The sequence below is a fragment of the Trachinotus anak genome, unplaced genomic scaffold (assembly GCF_046630095.1).
Source record: "Trachinotus anak isolate AG129_WGS33_773 ecotype Australia unplaced genomic scaffold, CSIRO_AGI_Tana_v1 ptg000025l, whole genome shotgun sequence".
In the NCBI taxonomy this organism is placed as follows: domain Eukaryota; kingdom Metazoa; phylum Chordata; class Actinopteri; order Carangiformes; family Carangidae; genus Trachinotus; species Trachinotus anak.
The window spans coordinates 10888397-10906836 of record NW_027273876.1 but is presented as its reverse complement, the minus strand read 5'-3'; the positions used below and the strand labels follow the sequence as shown (position 1 = coordinate 10906836).

The 18440-nt window shown below is 40.5% G+C and overlaps 2 protein-coding genes across 4 annotated transcripts in view; both read left to right on the top strand.

Annotated features, from left to right (window-relative positions):
* The window catches only part of LOC139608268 (protocadherin-15-like), a 278991-nt gene that overhangs the window by 99882 nt on the left and 160669 nt on the right, over window positions 1-18440 (top strand). For 2 of the 3 annotated variants that reach the window (XM_071461818.1, XM_071461817.1), the window contains exon 1: window positions 15188-16160. The exons of the other annotated variant lie outside the window; for it this stretch is intronic. The gene's annotated coding sequence lies outside the window, so the exon portion shown is untranslated. Of the gene's footprint in view, window positions 1-15187; window positions 16161-18440 lie in introns of those variants that run through there. 3 annotated transcript variants of the gene reach the window in all.
* Window positions 3304-5779, top strand: LOC139608276 (leucine-rich repeat-containing protein 51-like). Its single transcript, XM_071461834.1, has 4 exons — window positions 3304-3506; window positions 4092-4297; window positions 4820-4968; window positions 5605-5779. The coding sequence occupies exons 1-4, from the start codon at window positions 3437-3439 to the stop codon at window positions 5732-5734; spliced, it is 555 nt and encodes a 184-aa protein (XP_071317935.1). The 5' UTR covers window positions 3304-3436; the 3' UTR covers window positions 5735-5779.

Below are 18440 nucleotides of genomic sequence, written 5' to 3'. Positions count from 1 at the left end.
CAGATCTTTCCATCTGGTCTGGATGTAAGCCTGCATTTTGAGGGATACTGGGACTCCTTTTGATATATTATTCAACTAAAATGACCCTGTTTTCTGATCTTTGCCGTTAAGAGATTCAGCAAAGAGGAGACACACACTGATGACAACACTCTCCAACTAGCTGTCCTGAGTTACCCTATGCCAGTATGCAGTTTCTAGTTTTAGTTTTTATGAACAGTGGGCCTTTTAAGTTGAAAATCTGCTCTAAGGAATTCAAAGCAAGTAGCTCAAAAATACACAGTCTATAAAACCTTCTCACACTCATACTTCACACAGTCTGACACCCTAAATATTTGGTCACAAACACAGTGATTTCAGCCAGTGTCTCTGTCTGTGTCCTTGACTTTGCTTCATTGTGCATATACATGTATCTGTCTGTTTTTTCCTCATCTTATTGGAGGACCTTACTCCTTCAGTGAGATGCTGTTGTGCTATTAGTTAGGCCACACAAACACACATGCTCACACACACATACACACATGCACAGACACCCTGATTGCATGACAAGGTGAGGGAAAACTCAGGCTGATGGATGCAATTTTCCATCATCACCTCTTCCCTCTTTCAGCTCTTCTTTTTAAACTCGTCCTACATTTGCCCTCTCTAACTCATTCTGTTGTATTTTTGGCACACTTTTATTTATTTTCAATCTGCTTGTCCAATTCAGGGAACTTTCCAATAGTGCCGGCTGGACATTAAAAACATTTCCAGCAAACTACTTTCTTACTGTTTCAAGCCACGTCACTGTCACTTTTTATAACCTTATAACCATATAACTTTAACTGGATGAAGGATTTTAGTCATCGGACATCTGGATCTTAAGTTAAACTGAGAAACTGAGGAGCTGAGCAGACATCTCCCCAGCCCCACCTGACGTCCTGTGTCCACCTGAGACCATCAGAAAAACCTTTATTTTTAATGTCAAAGCGCTTTAGGCAGTGTTTGTACCACTTTTCTTTACCCGGTTTGCTTGTTTCTTTTGGTGAGGAGGAGACCTCTGCAGATAATTCAGCTCCTGGTAAAGACTTCCTGAGTGACTGACACTGAAGGAATCCTAACCTAAAAACAAGCTGAACACCTAGAAAGAAGTTGAGCTAACATTAGCGGCACCTCAGCTAAAAGAAACACTGACATGAAGTGTTTTTACCAGTTTTAATGAATGGGTCCGTTTGTTTTGGAGAGGTAGAGATAATTCAGCTGCCAGTAAAAACCACCTGGAGAAATGAATATTGAAGGAATCCTAGAAATAAAACGGCAATGAGTTGTGTAACAATGAAGACAACAACTCCCACAATCCCACACCACTTCAAGACATCTTCAAACTCCTCTTGTGTTACCATTTTGATTGAGAGGCCCCTAGCTGCAGACAGGTGCATTGAAATTAAGTTTACTTTATAAAAGGAAAGAAGTTTCTTATCATCTTTATGTTAAATAAAAAAAGCAGCCTCAAGTGTGTGATGACACTGACAAGTTGACCTAACTTAACTCACATTACAGAGCAGCTGCAGAAGCACAGAATTATATAATTTAAACCATTAAAAAAACAGAAAGATCACAAACTACAAACCTAAACCCCCCCACTCCATTAATGACTTCCGTCTGGCCAACGATCTGAATGAGTTCTACTGCCGCTTTGAAAGACAGTGGGACAAGCCTGACACTAACCTCCACATCAGAGCCACATCAGAACCCTCCTCCTCCCCTACCAAAGGAACGTCTCTCTCTATCCTGGAGAGAGATGTCAACAGGCTTTTTAAGAAGCAGAACCCCCGCAAAGCAGCCGGTCCTGACTCTGTCTCTCCATCATCCCTGAAGCACTGTGCTGATCAGCTGTCTCCAGTGTTCACAGACATCTTCAACACCTCACTGGAGACCTGCCACGTGCCAGCCTGCTTCAAATCCTCCACCATCATCCCTGTCCCCAAAAAACCAAGGCCCACAGGACTAAATGACTACAGACCCATTGCCCTGACCTCTGTGGTCATGAAATCATTTGAGCGCCTTGTCCTGTCCCATCTCAAATCCATCACTGACCCACTCCTGGACCCCCTGCAGTTCGCCTACAGAGCCAACAGGTCTGTAGATGACGCCGTCAACATGGCTCTCCACTTCATCCTCCAGCACCTGGACTCCTCAGGGACCTATGCCAGGATCCTGTTTGTGGACTTCAGCTCTGCCTTCAACACCATCATCCCGGCTCTGCTGCAGGACAAGCTCTCCCAGCTGAGCGTGCCTGACTCCACCTGCAGGTGGATCACCGACTTCCTGTCTGACAGGAGGCAGCACGTGAAGCTAGGAAAGCACGTGTCTGACTCCCAGACCATCAGCACTGGATCCCCGCAAGGCTGCGTTCTTTCTCCTCTGCTCTTCTCCCTGTACACCAACACCTGCACCTCCAGCCATCAGTCTGTCAAGCTCCTGAAGTTTGCAGACGACACCACTCTCATTGGACTCATCTCTGATGGCGATGAGTCTGCCTACAGGTGGGAGACTGAGCGTCTGGTGACCTGGTGCAGGCAGAACAACCTAGAGCTAAACGCTCTGAAGACAGTGGAAATGATAGTGGACTTCAGGAAGAGCCCAGCCCCACCCACCCCCATCTCCCTGTGTGACTCCCCCGTGGCTACCGTGGAGCATTTTCGCTTCTTGGGAACCACCATCACACAGGATCTCAAATGGGAGCTAAACATCAGCTCCCTCATCAAAAAAGCTCAGCAGAGGATGTATTTCCTGAGGCAATTGAAGAAGTTCAACCTGCCAAGGACTATGATGGTGAACTTCTACACCTCCATCATTGAGTCCATCCTCACCTCCTCCATCACCATCTGGTACGCTGCTGCCACGGAGAGGGACAATAACAGACTGCAGCGTATCATCCACTCTGCTGAGAGGGTGATTGGCTGCAATCTTCCGTCCCTCCAGGACCTGTACGCCTCAAGGACTCTGAGGCGTGCAGGGAAGATTGTAGCTGACTCCTCCCACCCTGGACACAAACTCTTTGAGACACTCCCCTCTGGCAGGAGGCTGCGGTCCTTCAGGACCAAAACCTCTCGCCACAAAAATAGCTTCTTCCCATCTGCTATTAGCCTCATCAACAAGGCTAGAGAGCCCCACTGTTGCTGATCAATTGCACCAATCACCAGAAAAAATTCCTTGTATGTGAAAACATACTTGGCAATAAAACTGATTCTGATTCTGATTTCTGATTCTGAAAAGTAAAAATAAAACTGATCTTAGCCTATTTTGGAATTCTGTTGCTAGGTAACACTGTGCATCCAAGATTTCAAAATGTTTTTTGGACCTTTGTGTTTTCATGCCAATGGAAAATGATCCACAGTTTGTGGATGTTCAGTGAACAGTTTCTGTGGGTGAAGTTTTCATTTTGCTGTTGGTGCAGATGTATGAAGACATGGACATGTATGGTCCTCCAGTGGATCTATCTTTTAAATCTCTGAGCCAAATTTCAGGTAATATCACGTTCCTCTAATGTTTCACTCTCTATCTGAGCTTCTACACTAGTTGTTTTGTTGCTAGTATTTTTCTCTAGTTCGTAAGATTTCCACAGTTCTTAGTGGGAGTTTGCTATAATAACTGTTAAGTATGCTAACATTTATCAGAGGATTACAGCACCATAGAAGGGTGTTATTTTTAGCCCAGCTGTATTTGTAGTTAATGAAAACCTTTAGCGGTGTGATCCCCCTTGACACAGCTGTCAGTTGCAAGATTTCACTTGTTAAATGCTGTGATCAAAGTATAGAACACTGTATTGTCCACGTGTAGTAACAAACTAGACACAGTGTTGTAGTTAATGAATAGGACACCTGAAAAAAAAGACCACATTGTTAAAGATTTTAATAATTATTTAGTAAATATATTCTGAAGGCTCTTCATTTCTATGCTGAAGCCCATAAAGTCTATGAAAATACTGACTGCAATATTTCACCTAAATAAACTGAATGATGTCTTTTAGCTCCAGAAATGTAAATGCAAATATTGAAAAAAAAGCCTGCCACTACTTCAAGCTCATTGTAATGACTTTATTCATGGTTCAGATGCACTGGGAGCGAAACCCCAAAATCGCAGGCGGTCTGCAAAGACCAACTCACGGGGGAAGTACGTGAGTTGCTCGGTGCTTCTCAATAACAACAATCTTGCAGACCTTATCGGCCTCCAGGAAATTCTCAACCATTTTCTGGTCCAGCCATTGAAGGTCATGTGGCTGGACCTGTCCTTCAACAAGCTCACAGTCATTGACCCAGTGAGATTTCTCCCTTTCTTCTCTCATAGCTTATTTCTATTTGCATGTTTGCTTCTTTAGTTTCTCTTTCTTTCTTTCTTTCTTTGAACACACAAATACAAATCCTTCATTAGAGAAATTCATTTGATTTTTTGAATATATTGCATGTTGGCCTTCATTTTCGATGACAGATTCATTCCCCCTGGGTACCAGCAGCCTTGATGTTCTGCCATTCTTTACAGATGATTCTTTTCAGCTGCTCTTTGCTGGAGGGGTTTTTGTAGCTATAACTTCTGCTTTAAAATACTCCAAAGGTGTTCTACTGAAACAAGTCCCTAATTGTCCAGGCCATAGTTTTCCAGTTTTCCAGCTTCTTGGCGTCATTTTTAAAGGACAGCTACTGCACCCTCTGTTATTGGTAGCATGGCTCTTCCTACTTCACTGTCTTATCTGGGCATCACCACATGCCTACTATAGTAATTTATGTATGTATGTGCTTTTTGAATTCCATGTACAACTGAGCTGATTATGATTTTTTTCCAGGTTTTGTGTGGGTTGCCTGAGCTGCGTGCACTGTACTTGCATGGCAACAGCATCGCAAAGATTGCAGATGTAGACAAGCTGAGAGAGCTGAAGCATCTACGCACCATCATGCTACATGGGAATGAAATTGAAAACCAAAAAGGCTACAGGTGGAGACTTGGAGATTTATTTCAGTTTACTCAGCTCATTTACACACACATTCTGTTTGGATGTTAGATGTTTGGCTGTGAGATGAAGCCATTGCTTGCTGGTTAATAACAAGAGCTGAATGGCCGAGCAGAACAAATGTGAAACAAAGCCTTGCACAGAAAGACGGTGTTTCACACTGCAGCTATATACTTGAAGATTCTTGAAGGTTACAGCAAGAGGTTACTATTGGTAGAAGTCTGCAGTTAGCTTGTGTGTGTAAATCTGAAGTTTGTGGAAGCAAGTAGGCTGATAACACTTTAATAGGTGCTTAAATGGAGATCAGTATTACTCATATTACACTGCATTTCCAGTTCCCATCTGCATAACAACAATAGATACACAAACGGAGAGAGAAGGTCGCTCTACATTTGTTAGATTTCTCATGCATTCAGCTTCTTGATTAAATTTTCATCTCATTTCATACTATCGTTTATGTGAAATAGCAGGTAAGTGCATACAAGGTCTACTTTGCATCAGTTGAAAGATATCTTCCTTATTCAACATTCCATGGGGATTCTTTATATGGAGGTGCTCACAATGTCCATGGAGTCCCCTGGATTTTAAGCTAACTTAGTGTGTGTGCTTGTGTTTTTTAGGAGATATGTGATTTCTGTTCTGCCTCAGTTGAAGATGATGGACTTCAGTTCTGTGACACGCGATGAGCGAGTGATGGCGGATGTTTGGCGTCACAGCATGAACCAAGGCAAAGAAACCAAGGAGAGTTGACAGTGATTGTTACAAATACATTAAACTGTTCATTCCAATAAACAATCTTTATTTTGCTGTAAAAGCTACTTTCTTATTAAACTCTCTCCCTAAAATATTAATACTGGCACTAATACTAATGATGCCACTAATGCTCACTGAAAGGAAATTACTGGATATCCATTGTGATGTTCTTGGAGTCCAGAGGCTCCCTCAAGTGCCAGCTGCTAATCTACTCTCACCTCTGGCTGTCTGGCTCTTTCTTTTGGAGTTAGTGTGGATAAATTACAAAGACCATTGACTGAACAACATAATGATATAACAACTATGATGCTCAATTACTAACATTTGACCATAGAAAGTATTTTGTTCAACTACTTGTGATATGAATATCAGCCTATATAACTACAGTATTTACAGATATTACGAATATAAACAAGTCTATAACAGCACCAGATGACAACAGGATCATAGATTGTGCTGTTCACGTAAACCAACCATTCAGCTCTTTTCATTGAATTCAATTTACTTTTACCTCACCTCCATATTCAGGTATGCAACCTGTTTTGCTGATGTGTGTGAACTGTAGTTCTAATTATGTGGGAATGAGAGTACAATTATAGATCACCTAATCTGAAATATATAATCTATGTGTGTGTGTGTGATACCTATTGTATATGTAATGTAGGGATGGATTTGGCATCATCAGTGTGAGACAATCAGAATCCAATTTACAGACATACGCATGCATGCACGGACATGAGCACAACCACACACACACAAGCAATATGAATGTAATACGTTGAGTTTACTTTGTAAAGAGCTTTGAGTCTCTGCTATTGCTGTTTGGTCTTGTTAGTGAGGAAATGTGGACCATAAATCAGCCCTGAGGCTGATTTAACTGGCTGTCCTCCAGGCTCTATTTGGTGCAGAATAGTGTATCAGTGTTTTCCCCTGCAAAATCTTTAATTGGTGGGATGGAAATCCTCCTGAATCAGCATTTAGGCCACGTGACACAAAGGCTGTGTACTGGAACCAATACTAATGAAATTGTTGGAAACTGAATGTAGGCCCTGTGGGACTAAACAGTGAAATTGATACTTGTGTAAAGTACTTCTTATGACAGTGTTTATACTTCAGCTTCCTTTGAAATTTGTTCTAACATGGTTCCTTTGAAACAGCATTTAGAGTGTGTGTTTCAATCTGTGCAGTGAAGCCAATATCAATGAATAACTTTCAGTCAGGTCTGCAGCTGCTCTCAGCAGGATGGCCCACTTTGACTGTATGGTGGATGAGGAAATAGTTACATGCAGTTTACAGATTTAGACTGCTGATTGGGCTGTGGTGACTGTAATTTAGCAACAATGTGAACTTAATGAACAGACATATACAGCTGTAATTCTGCAGTTTAAAACTAAAATGATATTTTTTAAAAATGTTTCATGTGTATTTCTTTTTGTTTCACACTATATACAGTACAGTGTTTTCAGTTTATTGAGTGCACAGTGGAATCTTTTTTACATGAGTCTCACACAGTTACAAAACAACAAATTCCTAATTGAGTTATTTGGAGTGAAAAAGTTACTCTGTTCTGTCACTGAATCTTATTTAATAGAAAAATCATTTTGTGCTTTCCATTCCTTTTAATCCTCGTAATTCACTCATTGAATTCCAGTAGCAAGGAAAACAACTTGGTAATTAATCACTGTGGTATCTGTGAAGTTGTATACGAGCAGTGATATCAAGTTCAACATTTTGATAATTATATAGATATTTTGTATATTTTCTGTAACTATACCACTTATTAGTAAATACACTCATTGTGCTGAAATTTTTAAACTGAAATCCACATTTCTTTGTTTAGAAACAGCCTGTTCAAAACACCAACCAAGTTTTCTGTTGGCACAGAAGGACCATCACTTTGCAGCATGGGTGAATGAAAAAAAGATGCCATTATCAACTGTTCATAAGGAGAAACAGTAAATAAAGCTGTGAAGCAGTTGAGCATTAAAACAGAATTCAACCTGAGATATCTGAAGCTTTACATTTTTAAATCCTGGATCATGTTTTTGTAGATTTTCATTTATATAAGAAATTATGTGTAGTAATTGATTATTAGATTATTAGTCAGATTCCTTGCCCATAACTTTTAATGAACAGCTGTTCCAAGTCATGCATGAGGAAAGTCACTCACTAAGACCAGCTTAGAAAAATATTGTTATCTTAAAGGTGCAGAATGGCAGGTACAAAATAAACTGCACCACACAGATTCAGCCAAAGGCAGATAATGTGCTTTTTATTCTACTGTGAGCAGTCAAGTTGTGATGTTGTGCATGATTAATAATCCCTTTTTTAAAATAAAATTGAATGCTAAAATTGTAAATTAAAATTGTAACAGTACAAATGATTTATAAGCAGCCAGCTGAATGCATTAAAAAAGACTGAATGCTTTCAGATGACTGTGTGCAATACATTAACTGAGGAACAAGGCTTTTATTTAATCTGTGGGCAGCACAGGCAGAAGTTAGAATCTGCCATTATTTTTTATAACACTGCTGGGAAAAATACCTGTATCTCATTGGCTGGCAGGTCTCATAAAATTGTATTAAGACACCAGAGAGTCAACAGTTTACCCAGTGTCACATGATGCAATTCACATTCAAAGGATGTGTGGATGGTGTGAATTGCACAGGTTTTGGTGACTGATTGCTACATCTCATGGTGTAACTGCACTGCCGAGGTTAGAAACACACTATCCGTAGGTGTGTGGCAGCTGGCATAAACCACAGCTAATCAAGTTACCTGCTTCCCTTTCCTTTCAATAGAGCACAGTGTGTGCCATGGCTATATGTCAATTTTATAGGGAAAATAAAAGCCCATAACTGATGCCCTTGTGCTGGAGACGCAAAAGTAGCTGCAAACACATTCATGGCATCCTCAATTAAATTGAACATGTCATCTTCCTGTTCAAGAGGAAACCGTTGTGGGGAACACTTCACACTCCTACATTATTGTCCTGGCGTGGTCATTCACTGTGGTCTCTCACACCACAACCACATACATGTATTGTTAGAGAAAGATAGCTTTAGTCCCATGTGAGAGAAATATCAAAGTCAAAGCTGTCATCCACAGAAGGACAGGGTGGAACTGCACCTAGCTCCATGTGGCTTTGATGTGGTCTGAGCAGGCAGGCGACATGCACAAATCCCAGTAATCCACAACTCTAAAACTGCTCTGCTGCACTGCTTGATCGTCACTGACACACACCCCCTACCGCGCCTCTCCTCCCACAAGGTGCAGTTGTTCTCCGCTCCCTTCGGGAGGTATGACATCACTACAGGACACAGACGGTGTTTATTCTGCTCCGGATTCTGCTTGTCAAGGCTCAAGCTACACCAGGCAGTTGCTGAATGTTTGCACGTTTGGGAGAGAGTCCAGCTTGGGTGTCATAAAGGACAGAGTCCAGAGAGTGTTATTTTATGGGCCCAGATGTGTCGAATAAATCATTTTCCCCAGACCTAATTAAACACTTACTGCCTAGCCCTGTTAAGCTATTAACATCTGCTCTACCAAATGAACTAGGAAGGGCTCCAGCATTAGATGGATTTAACAATGGCAGGCAGAATAAATATAGCATTCTCTTTCATGTTGTTCTTTCCTTTTTCCATTTTCTCTGCTCGCCTTTCATTTTCTCTGTTTATCTCTCGCTTTCTGTCTTTGTAATTGTCTTATTGTCTGCTGTTCTCGCTCTTACATTTTTTTTTTTTGTTTCACTTAGTTGAATAACTGTATCCTCCGCTTCTTCTGTTATCAAACAGGCTATAAATTATAGAAGCCATGGTGGATTTCATTACATCAGTATTTCTTACAGATCTTTTTTTTTATTTTTAAAGGAAATGGCAGACATTCAGTCACTGACATAAAGACCATGCATATTGTCATAAGATGGTTCTTCAGATGTTTTTAGGTTGTAATAACATTAGAAACTTTAAAAGAAAAATAGCCGCAGGCGGCAGTTTCCGGGTACTAACCTTTTTGCACTCAGCAGACAGAAATGGTTCAGTCACCAAAAATTAAAGCCGTGAGCAGGTAAGGGTTTCAGGCTTGACAAAGCTGACAATGTTTGCAGGGAAAAAAATCAAAATTCAATAGTGTCCATCTAGTAAATAACATATTGTCTTACCTACCAGATAGTAAACGCATACTAAGTGTCAGTTATATGTGGGGATGATGATGTTACACTATGGAGTTAATACATTAGTGGGAAAATGAGCCAGATAATGTCCTGACATTGGCAAAGGCATAAATTACCAGCAATTGCTCTGAATATTGTTGATCACCGAGATCATCGTCTGGAACAACGATAACCAATTATGTAACAGATTTCAGTTCGGTCTATTCAGGCTTCCTCAGTCTTTGATTGTAATCAGGTTTTTTAGTGTTGGGTCCAATTCAGTTTTGAATCTGTTTTCAATTAAGAGAAGTTTTTTTTTTTAAATATAATTTTCTTTTGCACGACATGTGGCTTGTAACACAGTGCCATCACACTGGTATCACCCGATTAGAGGATGAAGGAAAAATGTCTCCCTTTCTGGGTAGATGAAGTGCTAATGGTGGCTTACCATCTCCTTTAGCAAGGAGAGAATCTGGAATCCAAGATCCAAGGTATCTTTGGGAGTCTCAATACCTGGGCTCTATTTGAGGTTAAGTCTCCATTATCTATGGCCATAGTCAATCATCTAATCATTAAATTTCAAAATGCCATTATGATGTAATAGCAATTAAATGGGTTAACTTGTTTTAACTGTGCAATATCTTCTTTCATGATTTGTGTTTCATCTTTTTAACGTCAATCATCAGAATTATGTCTACAAATTTTATAGTTTCCAAAATTGCATTTTTGGGCCTCAGTGCAGCGCCACCATCTGGCCAATTGGGCTCATGTTTCTTGGGACTTACCTTAACATGATTTCCAGTTATTGGGCCAAATTTCATGATACTAGTTCAAGCTCGGCACAAACACAGACTAAGTATTCCTGTATTTTTCATCTTTGTCCTTTTCTTATAATTGTGGCTCTTCTAACTATGGGTCATGCAAAAAAAACTTTTGGAACCAACCTTGTCGAGATTTGGGAAAGTATCTGTTACATAAATCCTTTCAAAAACTGAGTTCAAGCAAAAGTAAACAGAAATTATTAGCCTGGATTATCAAGGTTTCCTAAGTACTAAGGGGTCCACTTACAGGGCAACCAGCCAGCATTTGAAATGATTTATGTAAAGTTGAAGTTTATTTTGACAGCCTTGTGAGACTCTTACTGCTTGTCCTGATATACATTATCTTGCCCTAGCCATACTTCCTGAATCTTAGTCAGACTGGACACAAATATGAGAATATGAGCCAACATTTAAGAGTATGGCCCTACCCCCAAAAGCTTAAAGGTGCCCTGTGGAGTTTTATTGTAAACAAAGAAAGATATGTACTGGATGCAGTACATTCAGGGTTACTCTCCAAAACACATTTTGTGCCATTTAAAGATGTTCTTCTTTATATTTTTTGTCACACGTTGTTGCCATCAATGTCTGCAAGCTTTTCAGTCTTATTTTTCACTGCCTTTGTGGGCATATTACAACATTTCTTTGCATGTTAAAGCACAAACATCTGCCAGTTAGCAAAATAGCTTGAAACTGGCAATTTGTATTTTGTAACCCCTATGATTGCACTTGTGCATCCTCAAACACATGCACAATTCTAGTAAAACAGACACAGCATATCGTGGCATTGTCATACATGTTTGACCATTCGTTCATGCTATAATGTTGACTGATGTATAACAAATTAGGTGTAATTTTGATGTCCACAGAAGGTGGAAAAACTATTCTGTACCTACATCTCAATCACAATACAAACTGAAGCTAAAAAATACAGGGACAGCACTACTTTTGGTCAAAAACTCTATAGGGTACCTTTAAATCCAGTCTATTGCTATGGCTGAAATATTGATTGAAACAGACTTACCTCAGACTGAAAAACATTCAGTTTGCAATATTTCTTTAACTTTGGCTTAGGCTGGTGTTAGTGCAGAGTAAAGCACAGCCACAGATTAAATCACCGATGTGTCACATTTATTTGAAGTGAAAGAGTATAAGTAAGTAAAATAAAGCCCCCAAAACACTGAATAACATGTAGGTTCTGCTTAAAAGGGGGGGGAAATGTATATAAATTGAAACATTTAAACTTGCTACCTGCTTGTGTAACAGTTCTGCACTGCAGTGTCGCTTCCTCCTCTTGAAGAGCCGAGCGAGTGGAAAGAGAATTTCACCTTTATGACTCAGTAACATAAAATCAGCTGTGTTCCCTCAATTATGTGATGGTATCTTTAACTACCAGACTCTCAAGCTTTGTGCCTCACACTGTACCGTTTTGTTTTTTGTTTTTTTTTTTAATTTCCACAATAGCATTATCAGATATTCACTGTGCCATCTGCTAATTGCACCGACTCTGATGAGCATTAATAACCAGTGATTGATAATTCCTTTTTATCCATCTTGGGCTTTGCTGGAAAAGACAAACCTCTCTTGTGCTGGTGGTTTGTCATGATTAGTTCAGGCCTACTGATCTTGGCTGCCATTCCCTGAGCTCAATAGGATTTGGTGTAATCCCACAGAGCAGAGCAGAGCAGATGGACACACAGGTAAGATCACAGTGGTCTAGGGGCTATAATTGGCCTGGACCTCTGCCTGCAAACCCCTTTTACTGGTAGTAATTTCAATCCTTAGATTATATAATCAGATTTCAAATGAGTTTAACTCTGTAACTGTTACGCTTACTCAGATCAGTTTATATCCAACAGGGGCATTTCATTTAAAACTCCTTGTGCTCGATGTGCAGTAGATGTAGCTGTTAGTGTTGGATTGTGTATCAGACACAGTGAGTGCAGTTACAGTCACTCTGTACTGTGATCCCACAGTGCAGATGGACAGACGGGTCATACAGCAGCATAAACTGGTCTAGCTCTCGCCGTCCTCTATTATATCCAAACTTTATCAGCAAATTAAAAAAGTAAAAAAAGTAATTACTGCATGCATTTTAACATCATAGAGCAGATGGCTATCTTACATCTATTATTCTTCCATCACATTTTATTAGCAAAAGCTAAAGCCCTGAGTGAGAACAATCATGGTGAGCTGCATTATTATAGCTACAATAGTCAGCTCCATGACTGCTGCAAAACACTTTGGCTCATTCTGCATGGTAAATGGCAGGAACTTCTCATGCTAATAATGAAGAGTACATTTTTTGCCTATTCACAGGTTAATACATCTTAGTTAAAAGAGGAGGAATGGCTGCAAATCTGTCTTTTTATTGAAGCATGGTCAGTTTCACCTCTAAAGCACCACTTAGCACCACTTGTCGCCAATTTAAAATAACCCCTGGGATCCAAAAATGTAACCTCCTTTCACCAAAAAAAAAAATGGTGCCAAGCCTGTTGATGACTGGTAATAAACTTATCAGAGAGTGCATATTTTGTGCTATGATAACAAAATTGAACTTTTATAGCTAGCAGGAGACACAAGATAAAACTTAGCATGCTTGCCCAGATTGCTAAGTGAATTAGGAATTAAGATCTGAGGAGTTGCATTAAAGCTGTTTGTTTATAGGATTAACCAGTTTTAATTGATTTAAATTCCTTTTTGCAATCATAAATTTAGCTGCTGAAAATGTAGGCAACTACATTTGTCTTAAAGTGTCTCATACCTTTGAATTTTGTAGTTTATTGAATTTGTCTATATTCCAGCAAAGAAAGCTACTGCTTTCTAAATACTTCGACTTTTTGATTGTATTACCCATGTCGGCAAATAGATGTGGACATAAAGCTGGATGCCTCAACTCAAAGCAAATTGGGCAAAGGATTACACAATTATAGATCCTCTTCCCTCAGAGTGGCCCCTGTAGGTGCCAGTATGTCGTCTGGGAAAGTACACGGGCTCACAAAATAAATAACCCTTTGCAACTGGCTAGAAAATAATCTCTCTTCAAAATAGTGAACAGATCAGCAGGCTGAGAGAAACCTTTATAATATCAAGATGGTAAAAGCTGCAGAGAAGGATTACACAAAAGTTTTCTACACAGACTTTTAGAGATTCATTAACCCACACTGAAGATGTATAATCAAGTTTGTTGAGAGTCTTCGCGGGAGTTCAGTTTTCCGCCTCAACTCAACATATTCAGAGCAATTATTTTAAAAAGGCGCTGGCTGTGACACTTCTTTAGCCAGCGTGTATTCTGCATCCCTGTGACAAGAGACTGATTAAAACCTTAGCAGAATTTGCAGGAACAATATATTTTATGTACGGGCCACCATTTAGAAAGGGGTGAGAGACTTTAACCCGGAATGATTCATCAAAGAGTTTAGATGTGGGTGGTGTGTAGTACAGTTGTACTGTCTCTTCACAGCATGAAAGTCCTGTTTTTTTTGTGTAGACTTTCTTGCTGTGTACAGAGACATGTTGCTTTGGTTTTAAACCGTCATGCATCATGAACAGTAGCTAAGGGGGAACTCCACAGATATCACAAATCAAAGTCAGGTCTTGGGAAGGGTTTCTTTTTCTGCTACTTTATACATCTACTTCACAACTTTTCAGAGGGAAATACTGTACTTTTTACTCCACTACATTGACTTTACAGTTGCTGGTTAATTCAGGGATTAATAAAGCCCGTAAAAACATTGTGATAAACTTGTGAAATGTGATCCATTGCCACAGATTCAACTACCTCAAAACAGTTCAATTTAACCTCACCTCCACAAGATCTAAACTTCTGCTTTCACAGTTGACAATCAGTTCCACTAATGCACAAGATCCATTCTGCATATTGAGTGTTTTTACATTTCATACTTGAAGTACATTTAGCTGATAATGCATTCAAAACTTTACTCAAGTAAATTTCTAAGTTCTGTAGTTTTACCCACAGTGGGGTGTTCTGTAGGCTACATTTACTTTAACTTAAGTAAAGGACTCGATTACTACTTTCTTGCATTGAGCTATGAGTACTTTAGGTTTATTTGTTTATTTGTTTACTTATTCATGTGAGGATGGACAGAGTCCTAAAAGTGTAGAATCCTTGTTTTGATGTGTTGCTATCAAGATATCTGGAGTGCCACAGTTGCGTGTTCACTTTGACAGTGAGGGAATGTAAAGTCAGCAGGACTGCTTTTCAGAAAGCAGTGACCAAGACATTTGTTGTGTTGCTGGAAAAGAGGCTGATAAGAAAATATAGCTACCTTGCAAGAACTTGCGTGAACTTGAAATAAGCATGCAGGAACAGCTAATCCCCAATAAATAGAGCTGCTTTACAGCTCCAAAGAAGCATGAAATCCAAGCGTTAATTGCACTGTGTGGAAATCCTTTTTTCAAAAATGCCCTTTGGGGACCACCATAAGGTGCCACTGTGTGCTGCACCGTGCACCTGTAGCAAGGTCTCTGCAACAATGCAAAGGCAAATATAGATAAGACGTTCGGGTGCTGTTTGCTTTTCAGTGTTGGTTATTGTGCGTGTCAAGTTTTACTGCAAAGAAAAGAAAACATGTTGGGAGGATGTGTGAAGGTCTTTGCCCTAGATGGTGCTAACTTTAGTCTGCTGTTTTTTTTTTTTTTTTTGTTTGTTTTTTACTGCCATCAGTGTCAGTGGAAACCGACGAGTTCAAATAAAAACAGTGCTCCTATGTTCCCTCTCCGCCATGGGGCGCAAAGACCAGGGCAGAGCGAGCAGCCGGTAATCCGTGCGCCTTTTGCCGTGGACATAATTAGATTACCGTGGTGCACCGATCTCCGCCTCTGCCGCCGCCGCCGCCGCCGCTGCTGCGGTAAATGCTCGGATACCTTGAGACAAAACCTCCCTTTCTGACTCCGCATCGTCTCCCTCTCTCTCTCTCTCTCTCTCTCTCTCTCTCTCTCTCCTGTTCGTGTCGCTAGGTCTCTCTGTCTCCCCCTCCCTCTCCGTCTTCTCTCACTGGTTGAGAAAGCAAAGGGGCAACAGTGGAGGATACACACTGTTACTCTGTCTCTCTCCTGCGCAGCTCGCACTTACCCTCTAAGTCCCACACTGGAGACTTAAACTAAAAGAAGACTGGAGGAGAGGAAGGCTGTTTTTCACTGACCGAAGGCCAGAATAGTCTCATTTCTTGAAGATAAACTCATTTTTACAGACATATATATATAGTCTTGAAGGCGAGAACAGCGGAATCCCCCCCCCCCCCTCCTCTCTTAAAAAAAAAAAAAAAAAAAAAAAAGTGGGGTCGGTCTATATCCAGGCGGGTGGATGAGTTGTGTGGATGTTATTTCCTGGATTTTCTCTTCGGACTGTGTCTTACCGCGGCCTAGAGACGGCAACAGTGTGTGGAAAAGTAGATTTGCATGTTAAACATATGGCTTCAACGAGGATAACGCGGTAAGTGTGTACATTATATATCCTTTGAGCTTGTTGTCCCTGATGAAACATCTATATTCTGACTTATAGTGTTGTCCGTGTCACTCGGTGGTGAGTTCAGTGACCTAAAGGCACCTTTTTTATTTCGTCTCTTTTATCCTCTTCCGGCCGCCTTCACTGTTTCCACAACATGATATACTCCACACTTCATCTTCCTCTGCGGGGTCTGTTTTCTTTTTGGTGGAGATGAAGCAGTTTGCATGTGTGTGGAAAGAAAACGCTGCTCCTGTGGATGAAATTGGGGGGGGGGGGGGGGGGGCAGATAGATGATAGACTATAGCTGCTGACACATGCTTTGAAAAACTCTTCTGCATTACATTGTCGACCACAGCTATAGTTTGAATAGTTGGAGCCTTTTTCTGTGTGTATTCTGGGATAAATAGGAGGATTCGCTGTCCGTGGTGCTGAAACAGGCTGAGGAGATTATTGGTACTGGTTTCGTAAAAAATTGGCGTCGACTTAAATTAATTCAAGACAGCTCAGCACATTTATATGCAACACGCAGCTCTCATTTATTTCACAGCTTCTCCAGCTATTGGTTATCACTGATGCACTGTGGTTATAATGACACAGGTCGATCAAACATGAACTTCACTCCTTTTAATGTAACCTGCAGTGCATCTCCTACAGTTAATATTGGATTTTTAATGTGATTTTGAGGTGGACAGACTGAGTTAAGTTGTGTTGCTGGAGGTCTTACTATAATGGGATAAAATGCATTACAGCATATATATGTGACATAAGTCATTTCTGTAATTGAGCTGCAATTTCCCAGCACGCTCCCCTGTCATGGATCACCTATCTCATCTAAAAGAACCGTGAGGGTAGTTTATTCTCAACAAGTAGACAGCAGCTACGCTACAGTATATGGGCTGTCTCTGAGCCATGCAGTGGTCCCATCAGAAGCAGGTTACCTCACAAGCAGCCTGTGCGTCTCGGATTATAAAGGCAGAGAGAGAGAGAGAGAGAGAGTCATCCGATTACCTTAAATTACTGCAAGCTGTTGCCTCCTCAATACAGAGCAGATAGTGAGGGGAGAAAGTCAAAGGTGACAGGAGGTGGAGGTGGGGGTGGTGTAAAGTAGGTGTACTTCTTTTTCCCCTTACTGTTGCTCTTACAATAGCCTACCGTTTTTATGATCTTCAATCCAATCTGGGTGTCAAAATATGAACCCTTATATAATGTCAAGCTTGGCTCAGCCATGTGTGATAGTGGCTTGTACATACAGGTAGAGCTATTTAAATAACCAACAATGACAAACACATGAGTGTGTGTTGCTGCTGTGTCTGTGCATTAGTGGTGAAGTGGAGTGTGTTGGATCTGAGTGTCAAAGTGACTGTATCCATTGGATTATGTGACATTGCTTTCTACCTGTGTGTGGGCGGGTGGGATTGTGTGTGGGCTTGTGTGCGTATGTAGCCTATCTGCACGCTTCTGTGTGTGTGTAGAGAGAGAGAGAGAGAGAGAGTGGGGTCAGACAGACAGAATGTGTTTTGTGAACCTGGGACCCGTCCACTCGTCACCATGTCAAATCCTGTTAGTCACGCTGGCTGACAGAAGCACCAGGACTTCGATTAAAATAACTACTGCTAAGTCCTTGCCTTTTGAATGGGAGACTGTGAAGTGATGTTACTGTTGTAGAGCAGTTATTTATGTAGCTATTTGGTTAATTTGTTTGACATTTGTGCATAGTGAAGAAATAATGCATTTACCATCCCTCTATTTCAAAAAGCCCCTTTGTTACTCTCCTTCTTTGCCAAATATTGGCTTTTATGCCTTCACTCCTTAATGTTAATTTACCATGACCATTGACAGTGTAAATGCCTGGATAAAATCACCTAAAAAGCACAAGTTAATTGAGCAAAACATATAATTTTACTTATATTTTTGGCAACAGGTCTTAAAGTAAGTCTTGTACTGGTTGTCCAGGTATTTTCATGACAGTACATTCAGCATCGATAATGGTAGTAATCTAACAACACATACTTCATTTCCTAATAGACTTTTCCACAAACATCTCACCTGAAAAGTCTCTGGGGAAAAGTCGAGGCAAGGCATTATCATCATCATTTTAGCAGGAATTATTTGATACTTTCTGATTTCAATCCAGTAGTTCTGTCCTTCAGGCTCAGAGCCCTTCTGGTCTTCATTTCAATCAACAGCTCACTGACTGATATACACATGGGATGCTAATTTAACTACCTGGCAGGATAAACCCTGCTAATCCAGGTCCCAAGGTTC